Source organism: Symphodus melops, assembly GCF_947650265.1.
Source record: "Symphodus melops genome assembly, chromosome: 6".
NCBI lineage: Eukaryota > Metazoa > Chordata > Actinopteri > Labriformes > Labridae > Symphodus > Symphodus melops.
The window spans coordinates 27,105,330-27,130,329 of record NC_136696.1 but is presented as its reverse complement, the minus strand read 5'-3'; the positions used below and the strand labels follow the sequence as shown (position 1 = coordinate 27,130,329).

The window sequence follows — 25,000 nt, the reverse complement described above, 5'->3', positions numbered from 1 at the left end:
TTGTGATGATAATCCAATCTTAAAAATAAAACAGCTTTAATTTAAATAAGGCAAGCATATATAAATGTGCATCTGGAGAAAGCTAGTCCTAAATTTATTATCACCCCAGTTCTAACTTTAAAAAGCTTTTAAGAAACAAAATCCACGTTTTCATGTGAAAAAAGGCCCACAGCCTATTAAAATATAGAGTATTCAGGCTATATGAACATTTTCACACATCTAAAGTATATCAAAATATTTCAACGTGGGCGTGTATTCTTATTTCCTTGCATTTTTTTCACGTCTTCCTCTCTTGCTATTCAATGTAAACACAAACATTTGTCGTAAATATCGCGTTATTTCAATCTTTCATTCCGGTGTTCTGCAGCCCTGTGATGTATTCTTCGCTGTAGGTGTCTTCACAGCTAAAAATGTAAACTACTACTCTACTTGAAAGATGCAATAAGTCATCTATTTCCTGCTTTTAAACAGCCGCATGAACGTTTTTATTTTTATTTTTGCGAAGTGTTTGAAAAGTCACTCACGGAGAAGCAAGTCGTCCGCCCTGCGTGTCTTCAGCTCATCCTCCTCCTCATCCTCTGCTGTGTGTGTCTGCGCTGACCGGACCGTCCCGGAGCTCAGAGGTGCGCGCCTGGTGACGTCACGAGTCAAGACTACTACTTCTTCACCATCAGACATGACGCGCTCATGCACGAGCGCATCCAGCAGATGCACCAGCACAGGTACAAATACACCAACACATCCCGCGAGAGCATTAAGACCCAATACAGGGCAATTTACAAAACAAGAGGGTAAAAAACATCACAGATGGATATAAAGGAAGGATTTAGAAAGCAATGGTCGACCCATGAACCAACATTCAGGTGGTGTCATGTGTAACATTTTCTGCTCCACCCTTCATCTTGCTCACAGATGCTTCATGGACTCTGTTTGCATCATCGCTCTAAAGTCAGCGGGGTCAGGTCACACCAGAGGACCCTTCCTCCTTTGACCTTTTCTCATCTCATTCAAATCTGGTCAAATATAACAAATAGACTTTTTTCTTTTTTCTCTTCCAACTGTTGTTGACAACATGCAGCAACCAAACAGCAGCAGCTACTTCTGTGCGTGTTGTTCAAGATGCAAATCTTTGTGTTACATTGACAGTTAAACCCTGCTGAGTTTACCAGCTGTAGGTTCATTTAACAGCTTTAAGAGTTTACAAGTCAGGTGTATTTTACCGTCTCCTCTCAGGGCGAGGCGGCCGAGAAGGATCCTGATGATTTTAAACAAACTAAAGAAGTTCATTTTATGTCACTCCCTCTATATATCTTCGGCTGATTGGGAGCGCTCTTTAATTACTTAACCAACCAGATTCTTCTACGATCATCCTGCAGCTGTAAAGTTTTACAATCAGGGGGGGCATCGCTACTCCTTCAAGTCCCTGAAGGCATCACAAAGGAGTCACATTTCTCTTTTTTTCACATTTGTAAATTGATTTTCACTCATAATTTAGTCTCTCCTGGTTGCAGTCATTTGTTTTGTTTTGTTTATTTATTTTTTTGGGGGGGGGGGGACAGGCCGAGGCCAGGAGTTGTGTGAGTGACAATTTGCCATCCCAGCTAACTAACAATTTGACCACGTCAAAAACAACATTTTCGTTAACAAGAAGTGAAACATTCCTGCGAGCGCTCATCAACACATCCAAAGCAAAACCATCTTAAAGATCGGGATGGTGGGATTTTTAAAGACGCCATGAAACAAAACATCGAGTATCCACTGAAACAGCTGTGACGTATTTTTAACTCACAAAACAGGAGACAGGACATCACGCAGGGATAAATTTGATTGGATCGTAAGTTTCGACAAAGCTTTTTAATTGGTAGAAAATGAGAGCAGGATGAGTCATCAACGTTTTATAGGAATATTAAAAAAATACTGTAAAAACACAAAGTTAAAGCTTTATTGAAGATATTTGCCAGATAAATAAACGCTGGATTTAAACCGGGGAAAATGTACTTCTCATTTGATGCTCCGCATAATAAAGCCTAAAAGCCAAGCGTTTCTAAAAGCTGCCAACTCCCGTCTTCCTGGTATGCTGAAGCTGACAGAGCAGATTTCACACGTCTGTTTGGCCATGGCCTCCAGTAACACAGCAAATATGGTCACGTGAACTCATATTGCAGTCAGTGGCTGAAATAAAAGCAGCCGTGGATGCCAGTTCTCCTCCGGGGCCGGAGAGAATGTGCCGCTCATGCTGAAGTGCATTTATCAGCGTGCAGATGGAAGCTAACCTCTTGACACGGGGCATATAGTCGATGTCAGGACACGGAGCAGCGCTGAATGTTTCCTAACTTTAAGTCCACAGTCTCTCTGAATCCTGCACGCAATGCGTTCCTCTGTGGTCAGCCCTTTGCAGCCACTCGTGTTCTTTTCGTGTGACTCGACTGACACCAAGCCGTCCCCGACAAAAAACCCAACACCACTACAATTTGCACAGGATTGGGGGATGTGCCAGTTGGTTTTGAGGATGTCGAGAGTGGAAAAGCTGCTCTCAAAAAGCCACGAGAGGCAAAAACCAGGATGTCGAGGGTTCCATTTTTAATCACTGTTGTGGTGAACAATCGAGGCCGGCATGTTTTCTGGCTGCATGATTTGACAGTAAACAGAATTCCTGAATTTCTGCTCATCGTTTCAGAGAAAGGAAAAAAGTTCGGCATTAAAATGAAAATTGAATGATGGCTCCCTCCCAAAGAGAAAGTGGTCCTGTAAACCCTCAAAGACAATAGTTTCCTGGTTTTGGGGGCCTGTGTCGAAATAGGACGCCGTTTTTCTGTTTTCTCTGGCTGCGGCTGCACCCACGACCTTTAGGTTCATAAAAATATCATCAAGAAAACATGAAAACTATGGAAAGGAATCCTGTCCTGGCAGCAGCAGCAGCTGTAAACCTGGAAAAGATCCAACGCTGCTCGCCATGCTCAAGGAGTCGCTCCTCTGCTGCTCGATCTGTTAGCATGACTATAAACTGACAGACACGTATGTTGGAGATGACCTGTTTTATCAATGGATGAGTCTGTTATAACATTTAATTCTGTTATACGTCTTTCTTATTCCACCGTCGTCACGTAGCTCTGAGTCAGCAGCTCCACAGCGGAGATAACGTGAGATAACTAGCAGGCTAGCATAATGCTAACAGCACGCGCAGTAACAGAGTGGGTTTGCATGCTAACGTGTCTTTTCATCATCCTCAAACCAACAACCTGTTAGAAAATCGAGAACCATATTATCAATTGTTTAATGCTTTTTGCTGACAGATTATATTTAGGGAGATTTCCAGTATGCTTTTTATAATATCTTATTATAACAGTAGTGGAAACTTCCACGAGGGGAAGTTGCTAGTTTCGTAGATTTACTTTTAGCTTGTAACACAATTAGTCAAATCAACATGTTTAACCAGTCGAGACCAGTTGATTACACAACGCATATTATCTACTTGTCAATCACTCAGTAGGAGACTTTTCTATACGATTGTATTAACTAACGGTTTGTGATCACGCAGGCTAACGCTAATGTAAACGCCCACTTATTCTGAATGAAGAGCTAAAGCAAAGGGGAAGAAAAGCAGAAGAGGGTCGACGAGAGGTTGAGATCTCTGAGGCTGCTTTTCCACTTCTGCAGAAGCGTTCAAAGATCATCCGTGTCCGTGTCCGTTATTTCATCATTTGGCGAGTTGTATGTCTGAAGGTTAGAGTCCTTGAACCTAACACAACCACAGCCAGTCGAAGAACGCTGAAGCTATAAAGACAGCTCATCCTCCTTCTACTCGTCTTCCTCGGTCTGATATTTAGACGATGATGACGTGATGATTCATGGTACAGTCACATGACAACCACAGAATGAAACGTTACGACCACATGAGTCACGTAAAGAGGGAACATTAAGACGTTTAAATCATCTCCTGTGGACGTTCCTCAGCAGCACTAAAACTACAACATTGAAATGAATTCTTTTTAGCACGCCGGTCGTGCCCTCCATCGCTCGCCGCTTCCTGCCTCGCCTTCATCACCATCTTAAATATGTGCTGTGAAGCCAAACACCTCCAAAGGGTTCAAACAGTGGCTCGCTGCTCTTCACTGGGATTTCCTCTACGCCACTTTTACGTCCTCAAAAAGACGTTTTGAATTCTCTCTTTTGTCTCTTGAAGCACGAGCTCCGTCAGCACATCCCTTCGTTCTATACTGTTCCCAATTTCTGATCGATATGTTGTTCAATCTGTCTGACTTCGACCCGTTACGACTGGAGGAACTTCTTTCCAAAGGTCCAGGGAGTTTTGGGGGCGGGGCCTGCAGTGACTCAACATCTCTGATTGGTTAGGCTCTCGTAGCGTTAGCGCCATGTTAAACAACTGAAGCTGAAAGACTCTTTACATTTTTTTTTAAATCATGCTGCAAATCAACATGTTTAATCACGGACTCTGAGAAAAGAGGAAAAGGTCATGACCAAATAAGGCGAAGACAACAAGCAGTGACCTGTAACGACAAAGTTTATGACCTTGCAGCGACCTGAGATGACCTTTAATCTCCTTGGCTAGCAAGACCAGGAGAAAATATATTACAGCTGCTAAAAGGGACTTTGTTTTGTGTCAATGCGAGACCCCTCTGCTGTGCTTGTTCTCTCACAAACATGTTCTTCTGTTGTTTCAAATGTTTTAATGAGGGTTCATCATGAAACAAGTTTCGGTTGGAGTCACGTTTCTTCGGGCCGTGTTGCCTGATTGGATCAGAAGTTGCTGCGTTAGCGTGCCGATGAGAAGACGTGCTGTTGAAACGTCTCGATGTGAACGATTCTGCATCGATTATTGCAGACTGACATCGTTCGTGGATTCAAATCATAAGTTTCTTTGTCTTGTTTTTACAATGTAAAGACTTTTTCTAAAACTCGTTCTAAATAATTAAAAAAAGGGACTTCGTGTTAATCTGACTGCTCGTCGTCATCGATGAAAAAGTACGCACACGTGCAGGAAGATAAAAATTGAGGATGCACAAACTTCCTGATGAGCATGAAAATCCCCGATCCAAAGGATGCATGTTAGAGTTTTTAATTAAAGATCTGAAGCTGATAAATCTTCACTTGAGAATTCCAGCAAAGAAAGTGAAGTTGTTCTGTTGCAGAGACAGGATCTGTCAGCAGCTCCTAAAATCTCGCCTCCCCCCGCCGCTCTCAGCCGGTGTGACAGCCGCTTCCCCTCCCTCTGTGTCTCTAAGCCATTATCTCTCCGAGTGTTTGAAGAGACCAGACCGGTGCTCTTCCCAAATCCCTCACATGAAAGCTTTTGGCCCGGGGCCCCAAATACCAGCAGCCTCTGTGAACCTGTGGGTGGCTGCAGCGTTTGGAGGGGTGTAATTTCTGCAACGCTCAGTCCCAGAGCAAGGACCAGAGACACCACATGAAAGACGGCGTGATGGCTGTGTGCGTGTGTGTGTTTATGTGTGTGTGTTTGTGTGTGTGTGTGTGTGTGTTTATGTGTGTGTTTATGTGTGTGTGTGTGTGTGTGTGTGTGTGTGTGTGGTTGATTGTGTCAGGGTGAGCAGTCACACGCTCTCGTTAGCGTTTGCTCGGCGTGGAGAGGACGGAGGGTCACAGAGAAAGATTAGAGAGAGTGACCCGCAGCTTGACTCAAAGGAAAGAGAGTAAAAACCAGGTTACCATAGCAACCATAAAACAAAACTAAAACGATAACTGAAGGGTTGCAGTCGGGATCATAAAAAGCATCCCGCCACCTCTTTAAAAACCAACGTTCATGCAGAAACAACAGAAGGATTTTCCCCTCTCCTTACACGACGTCCCCGGAGGAATCCGTCTGTGTTGACGCATACCGGACTTGAAATAGATGCCGTTTTCCAAAAGTGGATCCTTCCTGTTTCGACCCGCTGCGGTGCCTCCAGTTTCCTAAATCCTCTGCCCAGTTTGTCCGACATACCAGGAAACTAAAGGAGGAGAACCCGGGCTGATTAAATCTGCAGGACATCATGAATATTACATCAGGCCCCGTGACAACCTTAGAAACCTTTAGAGGCCGATATCAGCCGATCCAGTGACCATCGCTATCCCATAATTTCATCTCTGATATGTGCCGATGTTTATTCATTCACCTATCAAATATAATTTCACTTCATGGATTTTATTCTTTGACTTGAGCAGTTTGTCGTTTGTACCTGGAGACACAACATTTAAACGCTCTGTAGCTTTTAGATTATTGGAAGATTATTACATCGTTAATCTGATTTAATCTCTTTAGTGTCATGTTTTTGTTCTTTGTTTTTTTTGTACAAGCTTCTCAAAAGACGAACACTTGAAAGTGACTCTTAATGTTATTAATGAATCCACTAAAACACAAGTGAGACTTGGTAATGACTTTACAAATTAATTATTTAATAATCCAGGACTGACCTCGGCAAAACCTTTCCAACAACAGCGAGTGAGATTCGCTCCGTTTCTGTACAGACAGAAGTTTTATATATGCTGTAATAATCTCTGACACACACACACTAATGTAGAGACGTCACAGTGGACGAACCAGAGGACTTGAACCGACGACCCTCCGGGTTCCAGCCCGGTGGGATTTGGATTGGGAACCTGCGGGGTCGCCGGTTCGAGTCCCGCTTCTTTGCCAGTGAGATTTTACCGCGTGACGCTTTGAAGTGATTCGACCAGCCGAATGACGAGAAACGTTTCGACTGTGAGAGTTTTCGATCCTGCTGCCGCTGAGATCGGAGAACTGTAGATCCAAAAAGGAAGAAGATGTTCGGATCGACGTTTAATAAATCCGTCACACGGGAGCTTCTCGGCGTGCGGCCGTGGTGAACGTCGACGTCTCTCCGTCTTTGGCGAGGATCACGGTCAGCAGTCAGTCGGTGTTTGTTTGTTTGTTTCAGACACTTTGAGGCTGAATATTAAAGAATCCTTTTGTCGTGTTGCCGTCACACAGAAAGACTATCGAAGCAACGATGACACATTGGAAACATGTGAGCGGCAGACAACAGGAAATGAACCACGAACGGCTGAAGTGTAAAAAAGGAGCCAAACAATCGTCCCTTTGTTGACGAGCCCGTCAGTGTTTGTCCTCTCCGAAAGGAAGAAGAAGAGAAGAGCCGTCATTAGAGCCTCAACACTTCGACTCCGGAGGGAAAACAGCTGGTGGAAACAACATGAGATCATCCGACAACTGTTGTCTTACATGATAATTACCGGCTTTCTGCTAATGGAGAACAAAAGGTTTCACACGTGGATAAACTCAGGAGACGAAGCCGAGTTTCTCCCACTCGGACTTCTCCGGAGAAGTTTGTAAAACTGCGACTGCCGCACGGCGAACATGACCACGACGATCTCCGTGCACGTTACGTTTTTCTGCTCGGCGCACGAGAACAGGGAAGAGAACCTCCAGACTAATCCTCCCAGCTGAAGCAGAAGTGTTCAGTTCAGTTCGTCGTGTGTTTGAAAGCTCTCTTTGAGCGAGTGTGTGACCTTCACAGTGTAATGAGACGGTGAAGGGGACACGGCGTCCTCGGCTGAAGGTAAGATTGAACAAAGACAGATTAGGCCCCCCGGGTGCTGAAATGCTAAACAGGCAAAAAAAAAAAAAACTCCTTTTGATCTCGCACCTTTTTAAATGGAAAACAGCTCCACTTCATTCATCCACATAATCAATGTCAGGACCTCGACGGACCAGAAGAAGAGACAGACCGAGTGTGTTTTACTTCTTTATTTATTCTTCATTTTAAAGATACAAAGGCCAAACAGAGGAGTCCTCTTAGAAACACAACACTGGAGTAAAAAAAAAAAAAAACAGTGAAGCAAGAAGAGAACTCTTAATATATAAAAAAACATGTTGTGATAGAAAAGCTGAACATCGGGGGAAAACAAGATTTCTACACGACTCTGAACATCAAGACGAAACGTGACTCCAGCGCAGTGAACAGCATGCAGGGCGACGACACGCACTGTACAGTGTTTGACACGAGCATCCACCCTCGACCCCTCGCCGCCGCCGCCGCGACCCCCTCATGCATTTTTTAAAAGGGTCTTGAATTAATATTCATTGTTGTCAAAACTAACACGGTATCATATTGCACAAGCCCATAATACATAATTCATGGAGGGGTGGAGAGAGGTTTACTGTGGGGGGGGAGAGAGAGGGCGGGGGGGGTGATATGGCGGTTTGTGTCACTTTATTATTTTTTTTAAACTGGAACCGTAAAATTCAGATTTAATTTGGTTTCTCTTGTTCAGCGTTATCAGGACGGCCTCAGCTTTGAAGTGGAGGCGTCACGTTGGACTCCTCCATGACATCGAGTGTGTGTGTGTGTGTGTGCGCGTGTGCGTGTGTGTGAATTATTTACACCAAAAATCTTCTATATTTTAACCCAGATTTTTTTCTTCTTCTCCTACATCTTTTTTTTATTTATTTATTTTTGACATTTCAAATATTCAAAACACAAAAACATCAAAGTGCCGTAAAAAAACAAAAAAATTTAAACTGAACGCGGCTCGAAGCGCCGCAGAGCGAGTCGTAAGAACTTTCTGTACATGAGATCTGCTTCCACCTGAAACGTTACGTCCAACACGTCGAAGCTTCAACTTCTGTTTTTCTCTCAGATCCTAAAAACAAACAGCTCGTTAAAGACGACGCGACTTCAATTAAACATGACTTTTTTTATTATTAATATTATTAATATTATTAAAGCTCGCTGTGACACCTCACGCTGCAGCAGCCAGTCACAATAATCCTGCAGAGAATTTGGTTTTAATCCCAAATAAATTTAAAGGGTGAAATCTTTCCAACGTGTCACCAACTCATAACAGCAACATGTGTAAATCTCATTTAAAGGCTTTAATGCTTTTTCAGCTGCCGTCTCTCAGCGATGACCTCACACCGTCTGTGTTTATAACTTCCTGTCTGTGAGCGTCTCTCCTCCGAGCGACTGTTGACGAGTCTGAAGCATCAACACTCAAATTTTTACTGGCTGCTACAAGTGAACGTTTTTAACGAGCTCACTGATTGGATGTCAAACAAACGAGGACGGCGAGACACCTCGAGATTTGGAGTCCCTCTTTTCTTTTTGAACGATCAGGGAGCACTTCTTTTCTTATCTAAAAGGTCTTTGCCTAAAACAGAGTTCCTTCTGCACAGATTCATTTTTTGGGGGGTATTTAAAATAAATCAACCGAAGAAGGAGTCAAAGCGTCACCTGAAACCACGCGTGACATTTTGTGTGAAAGCTTTAAAGTGTATCTACATCACCAGCGTAAATGTTCTGATGGAGGATCATCGGAGTCCAGCAGCTGAACCGCAGCAGTCCTGTTGCCCCCTCGACCTCTGACCCAGGGAGGGAGGAGTCGCCACCTTTCATCTGCTCAGCGGGTGGGATTACAAATCGGACCCGAGCCGAACTCGGTTTACAAAAAAAAAAATATATATATATATATAAAGAATCGTTTTCAGACGAGGGGAAAAACACACAAAGAGGAGACTGATGAGACTTTTATCAGCGTCCTGGTGACAGTGGTTAAAAGGGGCACATCCCCCACCTCCAAGCAGCCAGGGTCTGGGGTGCTACTCTGGTGTCTGCTGCCCCCTAGTGCTGAGAGCAAGGCAGTGCAGGCGTGGCTCAGGAAGGGGGGGAGGGAGGAAGGAGGAGGAGGAGGTAGAGGACGAGGACTTTGGGGGGGGGTTCAGGTTGTCGCTACTCGTCGCAGCCCAGAAGCTCCATCCGCAGGGTGATGCGCTCGTGCCACTCCCAGGGCAGGATGCGGACGTATCGGGCGTAGAACGACGGCTCGAAGATGTTCTTTTTGTGCACGTTGTTGTCGCTGTTTCCCGGGAAAATCTGATTGGAGGAGAGAAGACGATCGTTAAAACACGGTGAACCACTTCCTGTCTTTCAGTCGTCGACACCGTGAGGCGTTCATCTCCACACAAACACATTTAACGAACACAGATTAAATCCTAATCCGTCACATTTCATCGATGAAGTCGGGAGAGAGAGAACCGCCGGCCGCCCACGACGTCCCGGATCGACGGTTTTGTCTCATTTGTGCCAGATGTTTTCAGATGTGCACATCTGAAAACATCTGGCAGGTGAGCGTCTGTTTGGATGCATCGTCAGAGAACAACAAATCAAAGCGTGTCGTCATGGTGATCCGTTCCAGGCGTGTGGACGAGTGCGCACACACAACTTCTGTCAGACATCTTTTAAATCACTTCTGAAAACTCAACTTTCACGTCATCATCACTCAGTTTTCATTTTTGCTTCTTTTAATGGCTAATCTTCACATTTTATTTATTTTAATCACTTTTATACTTTTTTAAATCTTAAAGTCTTTTGACTTCTGCTGTTTTTACAACCTGTGATGTGACGTCGTCGTGTTTTATTACTGATCATTGATGTTTATCGTTTTCTGTCGAAGCTCTTTGTAAACGTCTGTGCTTATAAATAAAGTTATTATTATTAGTATTTACACCAACATTACATTTTTATTGAGGACGCTTCATGTCGTGATTTTCTCATCTGTTCATCTGAAAACATGTACAGATGTTGATTTCTGCTGATTTAACACAATGAAATGAAAATAAATAAACGCTGTTTGACCGCTGAATAAAACAGGACAGAGGTCGGCTCAGGTCGACTCGCACTGACCCGGTCCGTCTTCGTGGTCTCGTCCTTCACGACGCTCCAGGACTTCCCGTCGTCGCTGTACGCCACTTTGAAGGCTGTGATGAACTGGATGGAGCCGAAGTCTTTGGCTCCCTGTGTGATGATTCCTGTGATCTTCTTTGGAGACTCCAGGTCCACCTAAGGACACACACACACACACACACACACACACACACACACACACACACACACACACACACACACACACACACACACACACACACACACACACACACACACACACACACACACACACACACACACACACACACACACACACACACACACACACACACACACACACACACACACACACACACACACACACACACACACACCTGTGTTAACAACCAATCAGCGAATTAAAAGTCAAACACAGGTGTGCTTCTCCGTGGTTTTTCACCTGCAGCCACTCGGACCGGTTGTTGGAGGCGGCGGTCCAGGCGTTGGTCTTGCCCTGTTTGTCCAGGCGGGCGTAGTGAGGGAGCCACGTGAACGACTCGATGCCCCAGGTGCGGAAGGTGCTGGAGGCCGTGATCTGCCGATTCGTCACCAGCCGGGACTTCATGCCCATCGGCTCCGAACAACCTGCAGCGTTTGAACGCAGCGTGGAGGTGAGATCGAGCAGGCAGGGGAGGAAAAAAAAAAAGACAGTATGACGGACAGGAAGCAGCCAGCAGACGGAGACAACGAGGAGGACGAGAGAGGACGCAGTCACACAGCGATGGTCAGAGCAGAAGGTTAGTCACTGAGGCCCCGCCCACAAGTAGCCGGGTCTCTACGTTTCGGCCTCTCGTCTACATGGAGACGCAGATTTACGCCATCAAAAACGAAGCTTTCAAAACACCTCCGTCCAAAGTCAAGATCTGTGAATTCTCCGTTTATGCGTTTGCATGTGGACGTTTTTTGCGTTTCAAAACGTCACTGCCTGCGACACAATATGTTCATACGTCACATAGGCGACCTGCGTTTACATTCAGAAACAATCTGACAGGAAGTGCTTAAAAACGCACTTCTGTGGTTGCGTGTGGATGAAGGTTTTCCTAAAAACGAGGTCGTGTGTAAGTGAGTTTTTTTTCTAGACGGAGGCGGCAGGATATTCGTTTTTACAAAAAAACCCGGCGACATGTGGACGAGGCCCGAGTGTCTTCATGTGCAGCAGCTGGCCGCGCAGGGCGGGAGAGATGCTGCGTCACGCGGCTCGTTATGCAACATCCATCTCATGGTTTCACACGTTCAGCTCGTTTGCTCGATTACAACACGGGCCGAAGCTTCAGGAAGCACACGCGTGTTCCCAGACGCCGTGATGAGGAGCGAGCGTACTTTGTGAACATTTGGAAAATGAGATCATGTAGATCAAAGCGGGGGCCGGAGCTCATTTGTTTCGGATGTGATCCGACGCCGAGGAAGCAGAAAACACAAATCATGCAACAAAGTGAGAGGCGGAAGAATCGGGTGAAACGAGGCAGCTGATCCCGGATCGCCGCGCTGGCTCGACATGAAAGCAGCGACGTAAACAGAGACTGACTGGAACACAAACAACTCCGAGTTAATGAAGTCGAACTCGTGCCAGCGCGCGAGGCGGCCGCTCCGGCTTTAAGTGTTCTCGGCTGTTTTCTGACGTCGTCGTTAATCTGCGATACGCCCGCCAACGTTACACAACAACAACATTTGGTTTTCATAAAAATGTGCATCTGTGTTCGACGTTTGAAGAGTAAGTAATCATACGAGTCCTTTTGAAGCGCGATGAGTCACCGAGCGGACGCGCTGAAAAACAAACGCCGGCTGCACGGGGGTGATGAGACGACGGTGAAGCTCGTCTGACTGGTCTCTGTGTTTACCGTTGAGCTCGCAGCCCACCAGCTCCATGCGCAGCGTGCAGGCTTTGCGGCACACCACGGGGATGATGCGGATGTGCTGGGCGATGATGGGCGGGTCGAACAGGGTCGTCTTGGTGCCGTCGTTGTCCGTGTTCCCGATGAAAACCTGCAAAAGAAACGAGGAGTCAGGAAACTGAAGAGCTGGCGCTGAAGCGAGACGCGTTTTATCCGTCACAGCTCCCCCTAGTGGTTCATTCGCATCTGTGCGTCGAGTGTTACGATCGGTTGTGGCGTCTCCTTACTCGGTCATTCCTCTCGCCCTCCGTCCTGTACACCGTGAACGTCTTTCCGTCCAGGCTGGACGCCACCTTGAAGGTCTTGATGAACTCGGCGCTTCCGATGCGACTGGCGCCCTGCGTCACCATACCCGTGAAGCGCATCTTTCTTTGCATGTTGATCTGAAAGGAAATAAAAAAAAAAAAAAAAAGAGTGTGAGCTCAAACGCAGGGAAGTGATGTCTAAAAGCCGTCGGCCGTCACCTCACCTGTATCCACGGGTTCTTGTCGTGAGCTGCGGGGCTCCAGGCGTTCACCAGGCCCTTGTTGTTCAGGCGGGAGAGCTCCGGTCCCCACCGCTGCAGGCCCAACATGGTGTAACGCACCGACGAGGACGAGATCTGAGACTCGGCGATGCCCCCTCCCTCCATGCCGAGCAGAGAAATACAGCCTGCGGGTGTGAGGAGGGACGTCAACCAAACATTTCCCACTTAGGCTCCAATGAAAAGTACACACACACACACACACACACACACACACACACACACACACACACACACACACACACACACACACACACACACACACACACACACACACACACACACACACACACACACACACACACACACACACACACACACACACACACACACACACACACACACACACACACACACACACACACACACACACACACACACACACACACACTGAGGTTGGGTGTTGGTATGTAGCACGATAAGAAGTCTGACTCAGAGCCGACCTGTTAAAAGTCTGATATTTAATTCAACTGTAACTCGTTAACTGTAAAACAGGAAGTAAACGTCAACACAAAGTTTTCTTCTATAGTCATGAAGTTTATACTCCGAGTCCACCTGCCGTTGTTTTTCCGAGCGCCAGCGTCTTTTTTTAATGAGTAGAGAGCGTTCTCAGCGGCAGGCGGCCTGGAGAAAAAGCAGCCTCTCAGGAAGGCGGGTTGATCTTTCCCCCGCACGCGTGATACTTCCTGTAGTTTAGCCTCGTCGCTCCGTGTATGATCTGAGATATTAAACACGTAAACGAGGCCTCGTCGGTCGTACAGCGGCTGTTGCCATGGAGACAGGACGAACGTGCAGCGCTTCTTTTGTTGTCACTGCACAAAAGCAGTTAAGCGTTTTGTTTTTTGTTTTTTTTGCCAGGTAAAAAAAAAAAAAAGCATCTGAATGATAAAGAGCCTTCATCGTCATGAAGCAGCTCGGCCATCTTCATCATCATCATCGATGTCCAACTTTCCTGTTCTTCTATCGGTTCATATATTTTTGTCACAGATGAATTCAACAGATTTAGAACGAATGAATCATTGAGACGCTGAAGATCATTAAAAAAAAAACACAGGTAAAAGAAGTTTGATTTTAAAAAAAGAGAAACAGGAAGGTTACACATCAGTCCACTGCACACTCGCTGGTGACAGTGCAGATGTTTCCTGTTCTCACCGCTCAGGTGTCTCAGGTGAGTGTGTGAGCTGAGCGAAGAGTTCGACGAGTCAAACTTACGCAGTTGGCAGTTTTTCCCCACGTAGGGAGACGGGCAGTGGCATTTGAAATCTCCCTCCAGGTCCCTGCAGGTGCCGCCGTTCTGACACGGCTGCACAGCACAGTCGTTCACATCTACGGGAAGAAAAAAAAAGACAAGGAGTGAAGTCACACCAGCGGCTGATTGGTCGACTGTCACACATTACGAGCGAGAGAGGAGGTCATGCTTGAGAGACGAGGTGGGACATGTTCTTCATCAGCTGCTTCGTACGGAGGTTAGTGGAAGCCGTGCCGGAGCGTTAATCTGAAGGAGCAGCTGGAGCTCATGCAGTCAGGATGTGAGGGGTTAAAAGTTCAAGACGAACGCTTATTTAAAAAAAAAAAAAAAAAAAGGAAAAATAATCATAAAAAAAAGGACTTGTAGTTTTCTGTGCCGCCTCTAGAGGGCGCCCCCGCCCACACTTTCTGTTCATCAAAGTGTTCGATGACTCAGAGAGAGGAAAATTAATCAACAGCATTAAATAGGAAAATAAAACTCGCCCACAAGAACAGTCAGTGTGACTAAACAGGCTTAATGTTACACACACACACACACACACACACACACACACACACACACACACACACACACACACACACACACACACACACACACACACACACACACACACACACACACACACACACACACACACACACACACACACACACACACACACACACACACACACACACACACACACACACACACACACACACACACACACACACACACACACACACAGCTGGTTGTACAGATGGCTGCACACCTAAAGGGGTGTTTCAGTGACTCTCTGGAGCCTGAACCCTCTGTGGTGGTTATTATGGAGGCAGCGCGCTGATGTTATGTTTTTAATCCGACAGGCGCACACATGGCAGCATCTCCCTACCCACACACACACACACTCTCTCTCACACACACACACACACACACACGCTCCATAAATAGCTCCGTGTCCAAATCGCCGTTCTTCGCACAGCCACGGGAGGAGTACAGCCGTTTTGAAATGTGCATCCTTCAAACTCCGGATAACGAGGTGTGCAGTCGTGACACTAAACACAACAAGTCAGATTATACAAAGCAGGACGAGAGACACGAAGCTCTCTGCAAAGAAATTCATCAATTTGCTGTCTTGAGATAATTCAAAGAGGAGCAGCTACCCGTGTGTTATGATTCCTAAAAATGAATTAATGTAGGATATCGTTAATTTACAGTAAATGACCTCTTGCAATACCTTCTATGGCCACCAGGGGGCACGTGGGAGAATTTGGACTACAGGACCTCGTTCAAACACTTGCTGCCACACATCAGACGTGTTTCTTAAACAGAGTGTGGACATGCGCCGTGATGTCAGAGGGTCATCATGAGGAGCTGAGGGGAACTCCGGTCCCGACGTGCGTCAGCTGGTGGCTTCTCCTAAGAGGATTGGGCACCATGGAGAACCACGCAGCCCGGTCAGGACCGCGATCTAATCCCTTTGACTCACACTCAGGTGGTGGATGTGTACACCTGTAAAGGCTTTTGTTTATTACACCTCTAAAGTACATCAAACACTAAAAACAAGACATGTAAAAATCGATTTTCAGGGGCAGAGGATGTGCGAACAGCACACTGCCACGATAGTTAGTCAATATCCGTCCCGGCATAGAAGCGGGAACCAATACAAAAATCTCATGCGGCTCGTTTAGAACCTGACCCCGATCGATGCAGAGCCGGGGTCAGCTGGCAGCGCACGTGGAGATCCGCAGCGTCCCCGAGCTGTGCTGCAGCCAGCGGGCCGCGACGAAAGGCCGCGGGTCGACGAGTGGAGTCCTCCGCAGCTCACAGCGCGAGGCCTCGGCCCACAAGCTGCTCAGACCGAGTCTGAAATTAAACCATCGGCAGCATTCACGGCTGGACGACGACGACGCTCCTCGACGTGGAGACTGCGTGAGGAGAGACGGGATCTTTCATCCCAGGAAAGCGTCACTCCAGTTTCAATCCTGAAGTCATCAAGCTGACGCACAACTTCTCCAACTGGACGGTGCTTTCCTGACCGTTGCCATGGTGATGCAGCCGCGCCGGGGGGGGGGGGGGGGGTGACTCTGCAGGCACCACAGTCACCGTATAAAACCACGACGGCAACACTGAATCAAAGTGCCTCAAGTTTTCCAGATGTGTAATTTGACTGGCAGAGGAGGGAACACCAGCAGCTCCAGGAATAGCTCCGGGCCGGATCTCTGCCAGGACGCAGCGCTCCCAGGAGGAAGTTTACGGACTTCTAGAGTATTTTATTTAAAGCGCCGTTTGCCGAGGCGTCCTCTGAATAGATCAGGGCATGGTGACATCACATCCTGCACGCCGGGCCTCTCAGATCTGATTTTTAAACATTACTGAATTCATGATGGCAGTCCGACGCTACACGATGATCCTCTCCGTGGTCACGTCTTCTGACCAACCTCTGAGTCAGAGAAATAAGGCGTCATCAAACCGACTTTTTGTTTTTGCACCTCTTTGAACATGAGAGGACGGGTTTCCCTCGGTTTGACGAGCCGAGTTATCCAACGCCGCAACATGGTTTGGTTTTTTTAACATAAACACAAACGTGGTCGTCTCAAGAAAGGCATTAACCCTTTACCTGCAAAAATACTCTCTCTCCCTTCCCATCCATCTGCTGTCCATCTGATATCTCCTTCTCTTCCTTCGCTCCCTTCCTCTGTGTCTCCTTCACTCGCTCCCTTCCTCTGCGTCTCCTTCACTCGCTCCCTTCCTCTGAGTCTCCTTCACTCGCTCCCTTCCTCTGAGTCTCCTTCACTCGCTCCCTTCCTCTGAGTCTCCTTCACTCGCTCCCTTCCTCTGCGTCTCCTTCACTCGCTCCCTTCCTCTGCGTCTCCTTCACTCCCTCCCTTCCTCTGCGTCTCCTTCACTCGCTCCCTTCCTCTGAGTCTCCTTCACTCGCTCCCTTCCTCTGCCTCTCCTTCCCTCGCTCTCTTCCTCTGAGTCTCCTTCACTCGCTCCCTTCCTGCGTCTCCTTCACTCCCTCCCTTCCTCTGCGTCTCCTTCACTCGCTCCCTTCCTCTGCCTCTCCTTCACTCGCTCCCTTCCTCTGCGTCTCCTTCCCTCGCTCCCTTCCTCTGAGTCTCCTTCACTCGCTCCCTTCCTGTGTCTCCTTCACTCGCTCCCTTCCTCTACATCTCCTTCCCTCGCTCCCTTCCTCTACATCTCCTTCCCTCGCTCCCTTCCTCTGCATCTCCTTCACTCGCTCCCTTCCTCTGCGTCCCCTTTCCTCGCTCTCTTCCTCCGAGTCTCCTTCACGCACTCTCCTCACGTCTCCTTCCCTCGCTCTCTCCCTCTGTCTCCTTCACTCGCTCCCTTCCTGAGTCTCCTTCACTCGCTCCCTTCCTCTGAGTCTCCTTCACTCACTCCCTTCCTCTGCGTCTCCTTCACTCGCTCCCTTCCTGAGTCTCCTTCACTCGCTCCCTTCCTCTGCATCTCCTTCACTCGCTCTGTTCCTCTGTGTCTCCTTCACTCGCTCCCTTCCTCTGCGTCTCCTTCACTCGCTCTGTTCCTCTGTGTCTCCTTCACTCGCTCTGTTCCTCTGTGTCTCCTTCACTCGCTCCCTTCCTCTGCGTCTCCTTCCCTCGCTCCCTTCCTCTGAGTCTCCTTCACTCGCTCCCTTCCTGTGTCTCCTTCACTCGCTCCCTTCCTCTGCGTCTCCTTCACTCGCTCCCTTCCTCTGAGTCTCCTTCACTCGCTCCCTTCCTGTGTCTCCTTCACTCGCTCCCTTCCTCTGAGTCTCCTTCACTCGCTCCCTTCCTCTGAGTCTCCTTCACTCGCTCCCTTCCTCTGAGTCTCCTTCACTCGCTCCCTTCCTCTGCCTCTCCTTCCCTCGCTCTCTTCCTCTGAGTCTCCTTCACTCGCTCCCTTCCTGCGTCTCCTTCACTCCCTCCCTTCCTCTGCGTCTCCTTCACTCGCTCCCTTCCTCTGCCTCTCCTTCACTCGCTCCCTTCCTCTGCGTCTCCTTCCCTCGCTCCCTTCCTCTGAGTCTCCTTCACTCGCTCCCTTCCTGTGTCTCCTTCACTCGCTCCCTTCCTCTACATCTCCTTCCCTCGCTCCCTTCCTCTACATCTCCTTCCCTCGCTCCCTTCCTCTGCATCTCCTTCACTCGCTCCCTTCCTCTGCGTCCCCTTTCCTCGCTCTCTTCCTCCGAGTCTCCTTCACGCACTCTCCTCACGTCTCCTTCCCTCGCTCTCTCCCTCTGTCTCCTTCACTCGCTCCCTTCCTGAGTCTCCTTCACTCGCTCCCTTCCTCTGAGTCTCCTTCACTCACTCCCTTCCTCTGCGTCTCCTTCACTCGCTCCCTTCCTGAGTCTCCTTCACTCGCTCCCTTCCTCTGCATCTCCTTCACTCGCTCTGTTCCTCTGTGTCTCCTTCACTCGCTCCCTTCCTCTGCATCTCCTTCACTCGCTCTGTTCCTCTGTGTCTCCTTCACTCGCTCTGTTCCTCTGTGTCTCCTTCACTCGCTCCCTTCCTCTGCGTCTCCTTCCCTCGCTCCCTTCCTCTGAGTCTCCTTCACTCGCTCCCTTCCTGTGTCTCCTTCACTCGCTCCCTTCCTCTGCGTCTCCTTCACTCGCTCCCTTCCTCTGAGTCTCCTTCACTCGCTCCCTTCCTGTGTCTCCTTCACTCGCTCCCTTCCTCTGAGTCTCCTTCACTCGCTCCCTTCCTCTGAGTCTCCTTCACTCGCTCCCTTCCTCTGAGTCTCCTTCACTCGCTCCCTTCCTGTGTCTCCTTCACTCGCTCCCTTCCTCTGCGTCTCCTTCACTCGCTCCCTTCCTCTGCGTCTCCTTCACTCGCTCCCTTCCTCTGAGTCTCCTTCACTCGCTCCCTTCCTGTGTCTCCTTCACTCGCTCCCTTCCTCTGCGTCTCCTTCACTCGCTCCCTTCCTCTGCGTGTCCTTCACTCGCTCCCTTCCTCTGTAACCTATAAAAGCTTTCAGGGTTATTTGGCAGGACAGTCGAGGCGCTGCAGTCAGACCTGAGTAGCGAGTGTGACATCATCACGCGGGCAGACTTGATTCACTTTCCGCCTCCACGTTCACTTATCGTTCGCCTGGCAACAGTAGCAGAGCTGACGCTGCGAGCGCTCAGTGTGGACCGCCACTTTCTGTTGGCTGGACAGCCAACGAGGGCTGAACCATGTGTGTGTGTGTGCTAAACAGTGTGTATCATGAGATCAGGAAACAAAGATGTTTCAAACACGTTTATCCAGAAAAGGAACAAACGGATCCAGAATACGCCGTCTTTTCTTGTTTCTATTTTTAGATTTCTAGATGCAGCGTTTCGTGTGAGAGCAGAAACTTCATGACTCGCTCACGTCTGTCCAAAACGAAAAGGGTCAAATGTGACCTCCGCACGCTCTCACAGTTTGACCAATGGGAGGACTGTGGCGTCGTTCCTGTCCTACTCTGATGACACGCATATAAACCCGCTAAGTGAGTGCGAGGATGCTCGTTAGAAGTTTAACTGGGCTTCACCACAGTCGCTGGTTTTCTGCAGCACGCCTCCTTCGGTTTCACACAAAACTGCCGTGACCCATCACTCAGTGTACACACACACACACACACACACACACACACACACACACACACACACACACACACACACACACACACACACACACACACACACACACACACACACACACACACACACACACACACACACACACACACACACACACACACACACACACACACGCACACGCACACGCACACGCACACGCACACGCACACACACACACACACACATTAGAGGGCACTTAAACTGTCACAACACACTCCTCAGTCGTTGTAAATGGAGGGGCGCCTCCCGAAAAGGCAGGGGGGGGGGGGTTGGGGGGACCAACAAGGTCAAATCACTTCCCCTCATCATCATCCCTGAAGCATTATCTCATTAGAGTTAAAAGCCGGCTCTGCTCCGAGTCTGGCAGCGGGGCGCAGCGTGTCTGCCAAGAGGAACTGGGACTATATGCTGAAACTGACTCGACTAGTTTTTCACGAGTCCGTTCCCCGCGTGCAGCCGAGGCGAGCTGCTTGGAGAAGGTGGCGTGTGTGACCTTTATATGCTGCAGCCAGCGCATGACCATCGGCCGCACGGCGCTCATTAAACATGGAGTGAGAAACCTTTAGGGTCAACACGCTGAACACGGAGATACTGTCAGACCGCGCAGCGAGGAAAGCGAGAGACGAGGGAGGATTTTTCTTTCCTGGTTAAATAAAATAAATACGTCCTTCTGCTCAGATTATCTTTATACTTTTGAAGGAGCGTTTGCCTCCCGAGCGCCCCCTTCCTGTCCTGGCAGGAACAACCTCCCGCTTCGATTTGCAAACTGAAAAAAAATCAACTCAGTGAAGATTTTATGTTTGAGAAAAATGGCTCGAGGTTTGAGACATGTTGGAGCCCGACATGTAACGACGACCTGTAAGGTTAATAAAAAATAAATAAATAAAAAAGTAACAAAACCCAAAATGTAAAAACTGAGTTGGATAATGTCACAAAATGCTGAGCCAAAAATCAAGCAACCTTTTCCCAGAAATGTTACAACAGTTATTACATTCTCATAATAACGTAACTGAGTTCAGTATTTCGTAACATTATCGACCAGTTTTTACACGTCTGGTTGTTGCTACACGTCGGGCTCTAACACGGCACGATGACGTGTCTTAAAGTGTGAAAGGACGTCTTCCTCTTCCTGCTGGGAGAGGTGATCTGATTAAACAATAAGAGCTTCACGCAGGTTTGAGGCAGGAGGGAGTGAAACTGATAAAAGGTGAATGTAACGAGGTGAGATCCTTCTGTACTCAGAGACGAGGACAGACGCTGCTGCAGTCAGCACTTCTCTGTACGAGTGTGTGTGTGTGTGTGTGTGTGTGTTGTTAACATGCAGCCTCGAGAACAGAGAGCATCTGGAGTCAAGAAGAAGAAGAGCAAACACACACACACACACACACTCTCTCTCTCTCTCTCTCTCTCTGTGTGAACGTCCACTGTTACCTCTGCTTGAACTCAAATCTGCCCCTTGGACACCTGCGATAAAAAAAGGTAAACATGATGAAGCACAAATTAAAAATAGGCTTCTCCTCAGAGCTGCACTCGATTCCTCTTAAGCTGCGTCTTCGTGCACACTCGGCCGCTGTTCCTCTGCCGCCTTCTCGCACAAACAGCAGCCATCTGCGTGCACGGCTGCAGGCGGGTTGGAGGAGCGCGGCACATGTTCCTCCCCCCCCCCCGTCTGAGGCCGACCCTGACTGAACTAACCAGGTTTGAGTGACGACGGGATAAAAAGCGTCAGGAGGGCGACAGCTGTCTGTCTGGTGGCGAGCGCTCACAGCAGCTGTCTCCACTAAACGGCGAGCTCGTTAAAGTGGCTAATACAGCGTGAAGAAGTGGGACAGCTGAACGCAGGCGGGATTTACTGTCATGAGTCAACACAAGAACGCTGGCTGTTTCCTGTATCGAGACAAACTGAGTGAGGAGAATAAAAGTGGTTTAAGATGACACTCAGTTTTTTTTTTTCCCATCGCTGTTTTGCTCTTCGTGAAATACTCAAAGTGGATTCTTCCAAGCCTGGGAATAACTATAACGCTCTGAATATCTCACATGGATTTACACGTACAAACCAATTCATGAAAAATAAAACAGCAGCAGCTATTAAATGGTAAGACAAATAAAAAAAAAAAAAAAAAAAAAAAAGGACGTACTGTTCTGGCAGTGGACTCCATCAAAGCCGGGCTGGCACTTGCAGACGTACTCGCTGAAGACGTCCCCTCGACGCGAGTGACCCCTCACGTCACAGGTGGCATCGTTCTTGCACGGGTTGGGGTTGCACGGCCCTTTTGGTGGAGGAGGCGGTCAAGTTAAAAATGGAGGGTTAAGGGGGGGGGGGGACTTTTCAGAAAATGGTTTGTGTGTTTTCATGTATCGGGGGAAGACTTCAGACCGGGGTGTAAAAACCGCTTCTCTGATCCACTCTTAGACTAAATGGTATTCAGCCTCAGCGCTAAAACAAGTAACAAGACTAAACCTGACGTCCACTCAGTAGAAGTGTTCGTCTCCACTGTCCTCGTCTTAACCTTAAAGGACACTCAGAAAGCTCACGTCTCCCTCAGGTGTGACGTCTCACCTGTCTCAGTCTCGTCGCACGTTTCTCCGGTGAAGCCGTCGGGGCAGATGCAGATGAAGGGAGATCCCGCTCCGGTCACACAGGTTCCACCATTACTGCACTTGTTCACCTTACAGTAATCACCTGGAGGAAGGAAGGAAGGAAGGAAGGAAGGAAGGAAGGAAGGAAGGAAGGTAATGTTACTCCGACAAAATCAAAATTATTAAGCAAAGACAAATTATGCCACGCTCGTTTGTTTATCACAGACCTGCAGGAATCTCACAGAGAGTTTAGCGTTAGCGTAGCATTACTGTGTCCCCACTAATGTTTAGATTTAAAGGGGACTCATGAAAAATCCACATCCAGTGTTTTTGAACATGTATTTGTCGTGTCTACAGAATCACAACATGAGAAATAAATCCTTGCGGTCCTTTGTTTGTAACCTGCAGAAGTCCGACAACTCAGAGAAAAATGCTCCGTTTCGTAAATGCTCTCCTTGTGATGTCACAGTGGGATTCTGGGGTCCCTCCCCCTCGCCCTGGTATCTCCACCTCCAGCCTAGAGCAAAGCTTTAGCGTAGGTCTGCCATTTTTATTCTCTCTACAGAGGAGTGACGTCGACCTGGAAAACTCAGGGGGGGGGAGGGGGCGGGGCTTATTGTATTTAAAGAGACACACACGCCAAAACGGAGCGTTCTGAGAGAGCTGGTTTCTGCAGGGTCACAAACCTCCTCTGCTGCTTGAGTCATAAACAAACACAGATGTTTCATTTAGACAAACAGGGAGACAAAAAAAGGTTATAATATGTCCTCTTTAAATTATGGCGAAATACCACAAAAGAAGAAGAGCAGACTCTGGAGATGGTCGTCAGCTCTGTGGTTTAAACTCTTCAGCTCACTTTCATAAATGCCTGAAGAGGCTCGCCATTTCCTGTCACACGTCTGGTATTTCCAGCTCAGATTTCAGAGCAGGAAGAAGTCTGATGTTTCTTTTTTTTTAACTGAATGAGGTCAACTGTAACGATTCGACCGCGTTTATAAACCGAGAGGAGAAGGACAGAGCGTCGGCCTCTCCTCTCTGTTGTTGTGCAGCTGAATGAAAAGCAAACAGCTTGCAGCAGCAGCAGCAGGTTGGCCGTGACGGCGTGAACAGCTGAGTAAGCCATCACTTCAGTGTAAACACTACTCAAAAACGCTGGACGCTTCCAGCCTGGCAGCTCTCTGAGCACGAGGGAAATCATGTCAGCTCGCGGTTTGAGAGAGGAAGACGAGGATTCGAGAGGCAGTCGGTGGTTTCTCCGACGCAGGAGGAGCGAATCAGCGGCAGACAAATAATCACATTTCTCATATCTGTGGAAACAATGAAAACTATTCTTGCAGACATCAGAATGTGAGGAGGTGTGAGGACCGAAGCAGCCAGTGACCTCAACCTAACAATGAACCACTAATTACATTTCTCTGCATATAGAAACAGCACATGGAATTTTCTCAATTACACCCTGTTCTGACATTTATGTATGAAGGAAGTAAATAACTGGCAGCCTGTTTACACCCCCCTGTGGACAGGAGGGACTTTACCGAGTTGACACTTATCATTTGGATAATTGTTAGGGAACCTGAGGTCGAACCCCCAAGTGTGAAATTGGTGGTTTAAGACCCACATGGTCTGACTGTGCGAGCTAAAAAAAAGAAAAAAAAGAAAAGGAGCTCTGACCCCGTTTTTAAAGTGTTTCAGCGGGGTACCTCTTCCCACCTCAAACAAAGCCGACTCGTGGGAGTAGATAAATATGTTTCTGTCGACGTCTCGGGGGGAGAAAAGTGGCCTTTCAGTCCCGCTGAGGGTGTAATTCAGAGGCCCCGAGGCCACGGCTGAAAATGGGATTTTAAAGAAACTCACATCCCTCACATCCTCTCTCTCATATCGACGTATTCAGTCGGATCATCCGGTCTCATAAACCCACTCCATCCTGTAAATGTGTCTTTTTTAATCTTAATGTTTATCGAGGTCATCGTTACTTTGCTTCGCGAGGTGACCTTGAGAGTTTTGAACTGGCGCCGTTAAAGCGCCATCGTTAGTCATCGTTATCGCTTCCTGTGCAAGGCCGAGTCCTCTCCTCCCTTCTTCAAAACACTTCGACTTCATTTGTCCTCGAAGAGTAAAATCGGCATCACAGGACCGAAAAACGACGAGCTGTTAAACGTAAGAGGCGCTGATCACAGCAGCGTACTCTCTCTCTCTCCAAACAGACAAACAGAGCAGCACTCGTAAACACACAGACTGTTGATGATGCATCATCCGTCAGCAGTGGGGAGACGTACAGTAGCAGGTCACAGAGAGAAAGCGAGAGCAAACATCCTGTTTTCCATCTGATCTGCTCTTCCTGCCTGAGCGTCCTCTCTTATCAGCGCTGCGTCCGGGGGGGGGGGGGGGGGGGGTCGAGCGCTCACGTCTCCGGGGACGGCGAGGCAACATGCTCGGCTGGCACCGCCAACAACAACCGTCCGCTTATCTCTGCGAAGA

At 48.1% G+C, this 25,000-nt stretch overlaps 2 protein-coding genes across 4 annotated transcripts in view; both read right to left on the bottom strand.

Annotated features, from left to right (window-relative positions):
• Positions 1 to 702, bottom strand: part of hapln3 (hyaluronan and proteoglycan link protein 3) — a 5,057-nt gene extending 4,355 nt beyond the window's left edge. Inside the window, exon 1 of the mRNA XM_079347042.1 lies at positions 525 to 702. Coding sequence (XP_079203168.1) covers positions 525 to 678 — 154 coding nt within the window. The 5' untranslated portion in view covers positions 679 to 702. The remainder of the gene's footprint in view (positions 1 to 524) is intronic.
• Positions 703 to 7,726: 7,024 nt separating this feature from the next.
• mfge8b (milk fat globule EGF and factor V/VIII domain containing b) overlaps positions 7,727 to 25,000 on the bottom strand; it is a 19,744-nt gene continuing 2,470 nt past the window's right edge. Inside the window, exons 2-11 of one of the 3 annotated variants that reach the window (XM_079346250.1) lie at positions 22,503 to 22,625; positions 22,081 to 22,212; positions 21,374 to 21,406; positions 14,325 to 14,438; positions 13,059 to 13,240; positions 12,817 to 12,972; positions 12,536 to 12,680; positions 11,098 to 11,282; positions 10,677 to 10,832; positions 7,727 to 9,866 (exon numbers count right to left, since the gene is read on the bottom strand). In XM_079346250.1, coding sequence (XP_079202376.1) covers positions 9,723 to 9,866; positions 10,677 to 10,832; positions 11,098 to 11,282; positions 12,536 to 12,680; positions 12,817 to 12,972; positions 13,059 to 13,240; positions 14,325 to 14,438; positions 21,374 to 21,406; positions 22,081 to 22,212; positions 22,503 to 22,625 — 1,370 coding nt within the window. In that variant the 3' untranslated portion in view covers positions 7,727 to 9,722. The remainder of the gene's footprint in view (positions 9,867 to 10,676; positions 10,833 to 11,097; positions 11,283 to 12,535; positions 12,681 to 12,816; positions 12,973 to 13,058; positions 13,241 to 14,324; positions 14,439 to 21,373; positions 21,407 to 22,080; positions 22,213 to 22,502; positions 22,626 to 25,000) is intronic. The other 2 variants (XM_079346251.1, XM_079346252.1) reach the window with 2 other exon arrangements.